The 12,730-nt window shown below is 44.7% G+C and overlaps 1 protein-coding gene across 2 annotated transcripts in view; it reads left to right on the top strand.

Annotated features, from left to right (window-relative positions):
- The window catches only part of LOC122811051 (proline-rich protein 12-like), a 1,358,252-nt gene that overhangs the window by 486,178 nt on the left and 859,344 nt on the right, over window positions 1–12,730 (top strand). For both annotated transcript variants that reach the window (XM_044082594.1, XM_044082593.1), the window contains exon 4: window positions 1,064–4,695. In XM_044082594.1, the coding sequence (XP_043938529.1) occupies window positions 1,064–4,695 (3,632 nt within the window). The remainder of the gene's footprint in view (window positions 1–1,063; window positions 4,696–12,730) is intronic.

Below are 12,730 nucleotides of genomic sequence, written 5' to 3'. Positions count from 1 at the left end.
GGGCATTGTACTCAATAATGGGTCTTATAAGGGAAGAATACAGGGATGTTATGACTACCTTGTCCCTGAATGAGATACCCTTACTAATGAGGTAGGCCATGTGGAAAGCTTTCCGTACAATGGAGACAATATGGTGGTCAAAAGTCAGTTTGCTATCAACCTGGGTGCCCAAGTCCCTTACGACTGATTGTGTGCTTAGGACCTTTATCTTTGTGATAATTTGTGAGGGCGTCACTCTTCCCTAAAGTGGATGATACGTTTTTTGGCATTCAGTTTGTCATTTGTTTGGGTGAGACCCTTTTGGAGGATATTCACATCACTAGGGGAATTGATGACAGCACCCAGCTTGCAGTCATTTGCAGACTTGGTCAGCCATAGCCCACTGGCTTTGGCCTGTGCGTCAGAAAAGTTTATCCCAAACAGTAGAGCCCTAAGACTGATCCCTGGGGTGCGCTGCTAGTTATGGTCCTACTGCTTGAGGTGGCTTCCCCTGTTTTGATTAAGTGAGTTCTGTCATCGAGCCAATTTTCCTACCCATCTGGTGACATATGGATTGGTGCCTAGTTGAGAGAGTTTATATATTATACCCGAGTGGGGGATAGTATCGAAGGTTTTGCCCAGGTCAAGGTAGGCAGTGTGCACGGTCTTCCCCTCATCAGTTGCCTTGACTGTCTCAAATAAGTTGACCAAATTTAAAAGGCATGACTGCCCCTTGACGAAACCAAACTTATCTTCGTCTCAACCTGGCCATTTCTGTTCTGTATTTAAAAGCAGTTGCTTCTCTTGCTTCAGCATGTGTGAAAATTCAGATTGAAGAGAGGAAACATTACAGGCAAGGAAAATTTGTGTGGGCGTGTCTGGACTCACAGAGCCAAGGGTGGTCTTGAGGCTTTGCAGTTTCACAGTTTCATGCTTTCCTGTAGGTTTTATAATTGCCAGCAAGTGTTTTAAGATGAATTTGGCAAAATGTTTTCCTGTTTTGTCTAATGCATAACTTTTAAATAAAAATGTATTTGCTTGTTTTTCTTTGTTGTGAAACTAAAACTTTCTTTCTTTTCTGCAGCCATGCACACCCCAGCCCCAGCAGAGCTCTTCATCTCCGGAGCCATTCCAACATCTGGGACCTTTCCTTCTTCTTCAGCCCTTTCAGCGTATCAACATCCAGCATCTTTCAGTGGGCGGAGCTTCCCTGTAACTTCATCATTAACTCTACAAGATGCAACCTTCAGTCCCACTTCTAATGGACTTTTGTCACCTCATGATCCTCTGTTGCACATCAAGTCCTCACAGTCCACAGTTCCATCATCTTTGAGCTTTGATAGACTTGGCAGTGCAGTTTTGAGTACCGGTTTGCCATCCCAGAGCTCAGCTTACCGCAGTGCCCAGGAATCCGCTTCAAGACATCTACCTTCCCAGTTTAACCTGCTTTCTTCCCCTTTGGGGCCAACAGAGCAGACTTCACAACTGTACAATGCATCTGTATTCTCAAGTTCACCAGCCTCATCCATTGAGAGGGCAATTCCACGTCAGGACAGCGTCATCAAACACTACCAGCGCCCTTCCAGTGCTCAGGCTCAGTTGCCTTCTGCTGCTGCCCATTCTTTGCAGCACTATTTGAGCTGTGGTAGCAGCTATCAGCAGATGCCACATCGATCAACTTTGTCTTGCAGCCCTTTGGGAGACCAGTCCCCAGTAAGCAGTGAAGGGGCGCAACAAAAGAACACACAGGCACGACAGGAGCAGTCTCAGAGTTATAGGCCTATTATTCAGTCATCTGGTTACTCTACGTCTTCATCATCAAATAAATCCAAGAGCTATTCTGCTTCCAGACAGACTCCCCGCTCCACTGCCACTCCAAAGTGCCAAAGTATTGCCACAACAGGGCAGACTCACAACTATTCTTCCTCTACACCCAAACCTAGTTCTGTTATTGCAAGTCAGCCTCAAGCATATTCACCCGGACAGCCTCAAAACTTGCTTTCTTTGAGTCAGTCACAAAGTTACACAGTTTCACAGCCACAGAACCTTTCTGCAGTCACTCAGTCACAAGGTTTTACATCTAGTCAGGCCCAGGATTTAACAAGTGCAAGCAAATCCCAAAATTACAGCACCAGCCAGTCACAAGGCCTTCAGACTTGTGTGAGCCAAAATCAGAATTATTCACCTGATAGTCTTCAGGGTTTGTCCTCTGTTGGCCAGATTCCAAGTTACAGTGTCCAGACAGAGCCTCATGTTTCTGTCAGTCAGCCTCAGAGCTATGTACCTACTCATTCCCAAGGACTCCCAACTGCTAGTCCCTCTCTTAGCTATTCTACTTGTCATTCACCTGCTATGTCCAGTCATGGTCAGTCTATTGGCTACTCCTCTGTTAGCCATGGCCAAAATATGCCTGATTCTAGCCCATCTCAGATAATCAGGCCATTGCAGTCTCCCAGTTCAAACCGATCTCAGAGTGTTGCTTCACCAGGACAGTCACAAAAGTATTTAACTTCGGTTCTTTCACCTTCTTTCATGACATCTTCACAAAGCTACCAAGGTTCACAACCAAGTCTGGAAAGGACACCATCGTACAGCAAAACAAAATCTGATTCTGATCTTCTTTCATCTGAAAGGACAGATGATGAGGACTTCCTTATTCAGCATCTGTTGCAGTCTCAGAGTCCTCCACGTGTATCCTCAGAAAGTCTTGCAGAATGTGAGGATCGGACACCTAAGAATTTGGTTTATGATATGGCAAAAACTGAAGAACGGTATCACCTTCAAAGTGTTATAAGGACTAACTCCAACATAGAAACTCAGGCATTAGAACTTTCTCTGCAAAGCTTGAAGGAGAAGAAGAAAAGTGACCGACCTAAGGAGTATGCACATAGATCAACTCCTGAAGCTTTAGTGACATCTGTTGTTCATTATACCCACCAGGCTGGATCCATGGAGTCTTTTGGTCAGGATATCAAGAAGTCTGTTGAGCACCTTCAGACTTCACATATGGACACAACCAGCAAAGATTTAAATCAGGCACACAGTTACTTACAGAAGACACCAGAGCATGTTTCACAGGCTCACCGAATGGTAGCAGAGACTCAGTCCATGGAGACTCACAGCCTGCTACAATCCCAACAAGGCACTCCAATGATGCTGGATGGCTCCCCAGACTTGCCACTATCTCTGACTCACCAACCTACAACACAGCAGTCACAGTTACTACAGTCTGTGCTCACTCACACTCAAAGCCAGCTGCAGGCTCATCAAAGGAAAGTTCAGACACCAATGGATGTTCACTTGCTGGATTCCCAAAGAATTCAGGCAGAGGCACAGTCTCCACAACTTCAGATGCAGCTCCAGTCCCAGGCTTTAGAGGCTCACTTACAGTCACAGCAGATGCAAGCCCATGTTCGATCCCAGTCCTTGGATGTCCACTCACGCTCTCAGTCAATGGAGGCTCAGCTTTTAGATCCCCATCAAATGCAAACAGACCAGCAATCTCCCCAGCTGCAGGCACAGATGCAGCCTGACCGCATGCAAGCTGAGTTACAGCCTGAAAGAATGCAAGCTGCCCTTCAGCCTGAGGCCATGGAAGTTCTTCCCCAAACTGAAGCAATGCAGGCCTTGTCGCAACCCCAGGAGATCCAGGATTTCTTGGAACCAGACTTAAATTTAGAGTCACATCTTGGCCAGACTGCAAGTGTACAGTCTCAGTCACATCTTCTGCCAGATGGTGGGGAGTCATTGCATCTAGATGGTGAGTCATCACAACAAGTTCCTCCAGCACAGATGGAGCCAAAGAATCAATTTGATGCTCCAAGCCCTCAAAACTCTAAGCAACGGTTTGTTCCCCTTACTTCTATTTGTTTCCCTGATTCCCTTCTCCATGACGAGGAACGCAGTTTTTTTCCTGGGATGGAAGATATGTTTTGTCCTCCACCTTGTGGTAATGACGAATTTTCAAAACCTGCATGTAGTGAGGATGACAGTCAGTCAATGGACAGGAATGATAGTATCAAATCAGGATATGAGATGATGCAGACAAGCCAGAGTTACTCAAGCTACTGCACTTCAGAAAGCAGTGACAATCAACAGAATGTCCATTTGGGCCTTGACTCTGTCTCTGTGAAACATGAGTTACCATCTACTGTGAACACAGAACAGCTGGGTCTTATCCAGTCAACTCATGTTCCAACAACCACTGAGGTTAAAACAGGGTTAACTTCACCTATTTTCTGCTCTTCCAAGCCCAAGAAACTCTTAAAGACATCCTCTTTCCACCTCCTAAAGAAACGAGAACCTTCTTTCCAACCTCCAAAGAAGAACTATGCTCAGGAGTATGAGTTTCAGGATGATGAGGATAAGGAGGATGTTCCAGCTGACATACGACTGAACAACCGTAGGCTTCCTGATTTGTTGCCAGACTTAATCTCCAGCTGCCGGACTAGGCCAAACATTAGTCCCATGGGGGACATTGACTTCTGCCCACGAAATAATGCAGAAGGCCCCAAGAGGAGGGGCAGGAAGCCTTCAAAACCCAAAAGGGAGGGTCCTCCCAGGCCAAGGGGCAGGCCAAGGATTAGGCCGCTGGTGGAACCCCAGGGGGTGGCGCAGGAAGGCACAAAGAAACCAAGGGGGCGAGGGAGAGGCAGAGGAAAGAAGGTTGAAGCAGGACATGAGGAACATGGATTGGAGCCCATAAAACCGATTAAGGTAGGAGAGTGGGAGTGGCTTATGCAGTAAACCCTCATAAGGCTCTGCATTGTAAGCTGCAGTAAGACACAGTAGAAGCCTGATAGCTTCAGGAACTAGATTTTTTTATTTTATTTTTGCTTTGATAGTGATTCGAGTGTATACAAGACTTGGACTGGATTTACAAGCGTCTTCCACAAGAGTGTAGCATTGTGGATTATGCTGCTAAACAGATTTTGTTCCTATCCATTGAGACTAGCCACAGTGGCTTCTTTACTTTAGTGAGATGATGAATATGAAGGGTCCCCAGAGTCATGAAGCTTTATAACCCTTAGTTTTGTGACAGGGCTTTTCAATGTCTGTGGCAGAACTGGTTTACTCTGCTGTGCAAGCAATCTGGTTTTATAAACATTAATGTTTTATTTATTTGCAGAACTTTATATTGTATTTGAGCAGTATGAATGCATATACACACACATATTGGGTAAGGTGGTGTGGGTGTTTGGAAGGTGTTTGCGAGCAGAAGACAAAATAAGGGCCAAAAACTGTTGTGTGAGTTAGTTATATGGGTGCATACCATCTGCAGTGAATCTGGATAAGAGTAAAGATGTCTGCTATATCAATGCAACAACAGGGTTTATTTAGGTGGAGTGCAGAATAAACTTGCCAAGCAGTTTGCTCGCCTCTTTATATGTATACAGTGAGTTGATATTTCATTTAAAAATTTTGACTTCATACAGGTTCATGATTAAACAAAAACAGAATCCAGCTGCTCTCATTTCATCTCCTTTAGTTATAGGAACTGACCAGTTAAGTTTCTTTTTCTTGAGCCTTGGGAAAGAGTTTAATTTTCAAACTCTTTGTCACTAAAAGTATTAACATGAGATTTTCGTTGTGGTATTAAGAGTCAGGTAATGGAGAATAAGTGTTGTGCATCTGGAAGTGAAAATCACTCTTCTAAAATGGAATTTGTATCCAGCTTGGTTATTGATTCTGGGGTCAAAATCCAGTATATTTGAAGAAAACATTCCCTTTTTATGATAGTTTAGCAGTATATGCAATAAATTGTACATTTCACTACGTATTTGGCAAATCTTAGTCAGTGGACGAAGAACTCGGTTTTTCCCCTATCTGATGTCCTTTTCATTCTTCTTTATGAATGGGTCAAGGGTCGGAGCAGACTTGGCTGCTTTTACAAGACTTTGGCTTCAAATCTCAAGCTCCTCCCTCTACCCATAATGTCCTATTCCATCTGCAACTCCTCAGATCTCATTTGCTGTCAATGGAAAAAGATCAAGAATCCAGTCGAGTGTAAGAGTGCTTTTTTTTACTATTTTTCAAAATTTAGATATCTTAGAAGGTATTTTAGCATTAGTATTCTCTAATCCTCCCTTTTACCATTTGTAGTACTTCGCTGGCGTTGGGTATTTCTTCATTTCCTACCTTTTTTCCTTCTTTCTTTGTGGCACCCTTCCTGTATCTATAACTGTTTAGTTGTGTGCATTAAAAAATGTTTTCTGTTAATTTGGAGGTAGGTAGATTAGTCTAGTGCCGACTTTGTACACTGTGCTGGTTTTTGTACAGTTTTGTGTAATTCTTGAACTATTGATACAAGGTTAACCTTTCACTTTTAGTTGAGCAAGTGTTTTGTTTAAGAGTTTAATGTTTTTGTGCACAGTCTGTTATTTCAAGTTTGTGGACATTTCTGAGAAGCCTGGTTTTAAGAAATGCACTTCTTGTAGGCATAGGATCTCCAATTCTGATGCCCACAAGAATTGCATTTATTGCCTCAGGCCAGAACATCTCAAAAGAACCTGCGAGATGTGCACTTCATTTAACCACAGGGCCCTTTCTGACCTGTGCAATAAACTAATAATTAAGGAATTACTTCCTGCCTTTTCATCTTCTTCTTGGGCTCAAAGCCTCTCTAAATCTTATCAAAACTCCTCAGAATCCAGGAAATGAGCCTAACAGAAGTCTCAGAGGGACTCATTGGAGCCTGCTGAAAAACATAGAAAAACTTGGGATCTGAAGTCTGTAGTGCCTTCCTCGGATCCACAGGCCCCTTTGAATACAGTAATGATTACCATCATCAGCACTTCCATACCATCCACTTCCTACTGTGATCCCATATCCCTGAATTTGGTAGCTGGGAGGTGATCAACAGAATTTGCTTGGAAACCTGTTTCTCCGGCTCTGCCTGTTCAGTTATTTCAAACCTCTAAGAAGCAGTCCAGGCCAGCATCTGTAGCCTCATCCAGATCTTCTAGGAGCTTGATAGAGGCAGGTATGGACAGAATGATGGGGAAATTCCTTAGAGCTCAGATCCAGATGGGGGTCCTGCCAGGTCTGCCCCCTCTCGGATCCATGATCACACCTGCCCAACTGATACTATTGTCTTCTCCAGTCCAACCTGCTGTTTCAGAGTCCCAGGATCCAAGATCTCTGAGGTTTGGCGTCTGATCCGAGGATGTTCCCTTCCTGGACTCCAGTGGTATCCCTGACCGGTCGTGCTCTGATAAGTTCAGACCAGGGTGGGTCTCAGATCTAAGAAGTCTGCGCTGGGTCCAAGGGGTGTGGGTTGAGTTGTACTTTGTCAGATCCTTTCCTTACGCTCTGTTCTTTCCCCCTGGGCAGCTCAAATCCAGTTGTCTCTTGAGGCCCTGACCTTCCTATTTCAGCTACTTCGGCTCTGAGGATAGGGGGGAGAGGTTTTTCTGGTTCAGTCAGCTTTCACGATTGTTGAAAGTGCATTCTCTCTTTATAGACAGCCTTTCTGTAGTCTCAGATCTTATCCCTCGTTGGGTACGAGCTCTGAGCCCATCATCTCTGCTCCTCATGGTCAGCCAATTTAGGGAAGCCTCCAGACGTGTTCCCCAGAGGGATTCCCCCTTTCTTCTGGCACCTCTCCCAAACATCCCATGAATGAGGTACCTCGGAAGTGGATGTGTAAGAGGAAGCACATGGACTTCCCTTTGTAGTCTCTCCCAAAAAATACCGAGTTTGATGAGGGAGAAGGACCCCCCCATCCCCCAATCGCCATCTGACAATGTCTCTTTCTGGGACATCTTGGAAACTAGAACAGAAAAGTGGCTGATCTTCCCAAACTCCTCCTAAGGAATCTGTATTCCTGGAGGCTTTTGGGACTAGCCCATGTACGTCTTGGGTGACCCCCAGGTGGATGAACTTATTGACCTGGTTTCCTGCCAGGCTTGGAAGGAACCAGACACTTCAAACCCATCTACAAGTGCCTGGATACGTTTTTGGTTCCCCCTTCAGACAGACTTCACTGTAACAAGGGAATCTCAGTTGATGCCTTAATTGTGGTGTTGGCCACTGAGAAGGAGCTAGTGGAACAAAGCTCCACTGTCCATTCACCAAACATGGAGTCCAGTGCGATGGACATATTTGGAAAGTGCATTTACACCTCAGCCAGATTCTCGCTTAGGTCGTTAAATTACCTGGCACATTTTACTCTTGTGCAGAGAGATTTGATCAAGGAGCTGTCAAACTCGAGTGCATGTCTGCAGAGGATCTCAAGAAGGTTTCTACAGAGCTGGCCATTCTTTCGTCCTTTGCCAATTCATTGATGAGGCTGATCTCCCCATACAGTGGAGGGCACTTCACAAGCAGCTGGTTCAGGCATAGTTAGGAAGCATGCCTGGATGAGGCTATGTGACTTTGCAGAACCCTTTATGGTGACTTTTGTTAATGCCCCCCTTTTTATTATGGCTCTTCCTTGTTCTGGCTATCAGTAAAGGATATGCTTACCTGCAGCGAGTAGTAAGGAAAGACCCTGTATACTGTGGGAGTCAAGTTTTCTACCCCTCAACATACCTTTCTAGAAGTCAGCAAGATGGTAAGAAAATGTGGTTCCGGAAATCTCTGGGACCTTTCCAGGACTCATGCGAGGATACTTCCTCCAGAGGCAGAGGATGAGGTTTCAATGGCAGATTTCACCCCAGAGGCAGAGGTCGTCCATACAACCAGGGCTTCAGAGACTCCTTCTCAGATAGACCCCATCAGCTCTCCTGAAGCGCTGATCGACTGTCCACCTCTGGAGGCAGTCGGGGGATGTTTTTTCTGCACTTGGATGCCCGGACAAGTATCTCAAAAAACACATGGGTACCAAGTATTGTATCCAGAGGTTACTACATACCCATTTCCCTTCCATCTCCTGTCCCAAGGAAAAAAACTCCCCGATGTGCCACCCAGTTGGAAGGAGTACACAGATCAAGAGATCCAGAAGCTGCTACAAAAGTCATCCAAGAGGTCCCACCCAAATAAGATTCAGAATTTACTCCGCTTTTTTTTTAGTGCCAAAGAAAACGGGACTGGAGACCAATTTTGGATTTAAGCAGTCTGAATCAATATGTAAAGAAGTCAAAGTTCTGACAGTTCAGTCCATCCTGTCTCTTCTGAGCAAGGACGATTGGATGTGCTCTATAGATCTCCAGGATGCGTACTGTCATATCAAAATAGACAGGTGCTCCAGGAGATACCTGCACTTTTGGCTGAGAGCCAGTAACTACCAATTCAGAGCTCTGCCCTTTGGACTCACCACAGCCCCCAGGGTGTTCAAGTGCATGGCAGTAGTGGCATCTCACTTGAGACTCAAAGGATTCCATGCGTTTCCCTTTCTCAATGACTGGCACCTCACTTCCCCAACCAGGCAACTTCAGCAAGTCAGGGATTAATTGCTTCAGATCTCCAGCTTCCTAGACATTGCAATAAACCTTTCTGAATCGACGCAGACTCTTGTACAGACTCTGGAATTTATAGGAGCTCAACTGTATACTGTGACGCAAAGTGGCGTCATTACCTCTTCATCACATCTTTGAGAAAGCAGGTGAGGGATATACTGTCCTGTCCATCCCCTCCAGCAAAATTAGTGTTACAAGTTTTTGGGTCTGTGTCAGCTGCCATTCTTCTAGTTCCTGTAGCAGGATTCTTTATGCAAATCCTTCAGTGGACACTTTTCAGTTCAGTTGCCCATTTTTTACCATCCTCTCTCATTTCCCGTAAAACTCACTCCAGTTTGCAAACGTCATGTTTGCTGGTGGATGCAGTCAGATGACTTCTCTGCCTGGGCAGACCATTCTCTCTTCCTCCTCCAATAGCCACAGTGACCACGGATGCTTCCCAACTGGGGTGGGGATGGGGGCATTTCATGGGCAAGATGGTCCAAGGCATGTGATCCCCCTCTGAGACCAAGTTGCATATCAATGTCTTTGAGATGAGAACAGTTCTACTAATGTTGCAAGCCTTTTAGGGCATTTTCACTTTAGGGACTATTGCAATCCATACGGACAGCAGGTCAGTAGTCTGATTCATCAGCAAATGAGGAGGAATCCATTCATACCCTTTGTGTAGAGTGGCCATGAAGGCCTGGGAATGGGCAGTCTCTTCAAACCACTTTCTTTTTGCAATGCACATACCAGAAAAAACAGAGCACTAGCAGACAGACTTGGCAGGTCTATTCTGGTCTTTCAGTCAGTTGCGGATATGATCTTCAGCCATTGGGGCCAGCCTTGCTGCAGTCTATTTGCTTTTCCCCTCAACAAGTGCAGCAGCTATTTAGCTCTGATCTCCTCTCTGTCTCTGATTCACAGTTGGCCCCTGGGTCTTCTCTACTCCTGTTTCCCTTTTCCTATGATTCTTACATTCTTTCACAAAGCAGGCAAAATGAAGAGCATTTCTAAATGCCCCCTTGGCAGGTTTGGTTCCCCTTCCTCTGGTCTGACTTGAGATATCCTCCATGGATGCTGGAACCCACTCAGGATCTTCTGTCTCATCCATCAAGAATTCAACATCCTGATCTCCATGCCCTCAAACTGGACCGCATGGTTTCTCCACTTCCAGTGATAGACTTTCTAGACTTGCTTCCCCAGTCCGTGACGTTATCTTAGCCCCTCAGAAAACATCTGCCAAGAAAGTTTACAGAAGCAAATGGAAAAGATTTTCTATTTGGGCGTCCAATCAGAACATCAACTGCTTTTTAGCCCCTACTTTGGCCATTCTCCTTTTTCCTTTCTACCCTTTTAAGGAAGGGGCTAGTTTTTCTACTGTTAAACTTCAGTTGGTACCTGTACCCAACTTCCATGTAGGAATTGAATCATCATCACTGGCATCTTCCAGACTGTGTAGAGCTTTCATGAGGGAAGTCTATCTCCTTAGATGTCTGATAAAGATCTCTCCCCTCTATGGGATTTAACGGTGGCCCTTCAAGGGTTAACTCAAAAACCTTTTTGAACTGGCGAACAAATGCGATATGAAGTTTATTTCTTGGAAGATATTTTTAGTAGCTATCACTTCAGCAAAAAGAATTTGAGCTCCAGGCCTTAACGACTTGGTCTGCTTACATTATTTTAAGGATAGAGTATCTCTTCCAACCAACCCTTCTTTTCTGCCAAAAGTTAACATTAACAAGTCCATTCAGTTACCAATTTTTTTTCCCAAATTTTTCTAATAAAGGCGAATATATGCTGGACCTGCTTGATGTTCACAGACAATTACATTTTTTATCTTCACACAACAAAACAGTATAGGACATTTGATTGTCTGTTTACATCCTTTTCCCCTAGTCGCTTGGGTTAGGTAGTATCCAAAATTACTCTTGGCAAATGGATTACTGACTGTATCTCACTAATTTAGTCTCTAAAAGGATTGGAGTTGCCTTGTCCTCCTAGAGCACATTCCACAAGGTCTATGGCTACTTCATCTGCCTTTTCATCAAGAACCCCCATTGACAACATCTGCGCTGCAGCTACTTGGTCAAAGACTCGTACCTTTTTTTACACATTACAAGTTAGACATAGCTGGGGACTTTGACCCATTCGTGAGGAAGAATGAAAAGGACCCCATCAGATTTAGAAGTTATGTACTTACCATAACTTGGTATCTGTGTTGTCCATTTTCATTCTTCCTCACTTTCCCACCCAGCCATCCCCTGACCTTCTTTCTCCTAGAAAGATCTTTGGATGATAAGCGAGCCAGTGTGGTCCTGGTTTGAGCCTCGGGCTTTCTTTATCTGTTCTGTCTCTATAATACAGTAGGGGTAAGGCAGCAAACTTGATCAAAGGAGTTGGGGATGAATATGGCATTATGAGTAGAGGGAGGAGCTCAGGTTTCAGATCCAAGGTCTTGTAAAAGCAGCCGAGTCAGATCCGAGGATCGGCTCCTAGACCCGTTCATGAGAAAGAATGAAAATAGCCAACACAGATGCCAAGTTACAGTAAGTACATAACTTGTAATTTTAAAGCATTCGTTCAGAAATGTTAGTAATGTAGGTCATAAATGATGGGGGGAAAAACCTGATGGAAACAATCAATGACACAATCCCTCACCAGGATGCCCTCAGGTTCTGAGCTGTCCCCACCCTTAGAATACAGATAACCTCTTCCCACTCACACACCCCCAGACTAAGTAGACCCAGCAATGGATGTGGTAGTTGGAAAGAATGAAGCAAAGGGGGGATTCCTTTTCTTTTTATGACCAACCTTTACTGTAATTTAGAATGTTCTTTGTGTTTCACTGTTGCAGTCATCACACTTGGGTTATCTGCCTGCAGGTAGCCCTCAGTCGGCCTGAATACCAGAGACTTAGTATTTCTGCATCGGTTGCTGTTGCTCCAGGACTGACGTCAGGTGGTCAGGGGTATAAAAACAGGCCGCCAACACCATGACGTCAGTCTTTCTTCCAAGGAGTCCGAAGCAGTAGCAGTTCGCACAAGTGCCAGTCGGCCGCTACCTGAGTTTTTGTTTCCGAACTAAATCATCCTGAAGTTTTCTAAAGCTAAGTACCCCGTTGGGGATCCTTTTTTCTTGCTCTAACCGATGTCAGAAAAAGTTGATGTCTCACCTGTGGAAAGCAAATACCACACCTAGAATTCCATTCCTACTGTGTCACCAGTTTAGGCCCAGACCACAACATTCCTTGCTGTCGGTTTTGTACTTTGTTCAACGCCTGAACTATTCATTGTTGGCCCCTTATTGTTGCTAAATACTTTTGCTCTCAATCTCCATATTCTGAAATTGCTTCGTTAAGCCGTCTGACT

Source organism: Protopterus annectens, chromosome 9.part0, assembly GCF_019279795.1.
Source record: "Protopterus annectens isolate FY-2018-M chromosome 9.part0, PAN1.0, whole genome shotgun sequence".
NCBI classification, from domain to species: domain Eukaryota; kingdom Metazoa; phylum Chordata; order Ceratodontiformes; family Protopteridae; genus Protopterus; species Protopterus annectens.
Note: the sequence above shows the minus strand (reverse complement) of the source record. Positions and strands in the feature narration are given on the sequence as shown.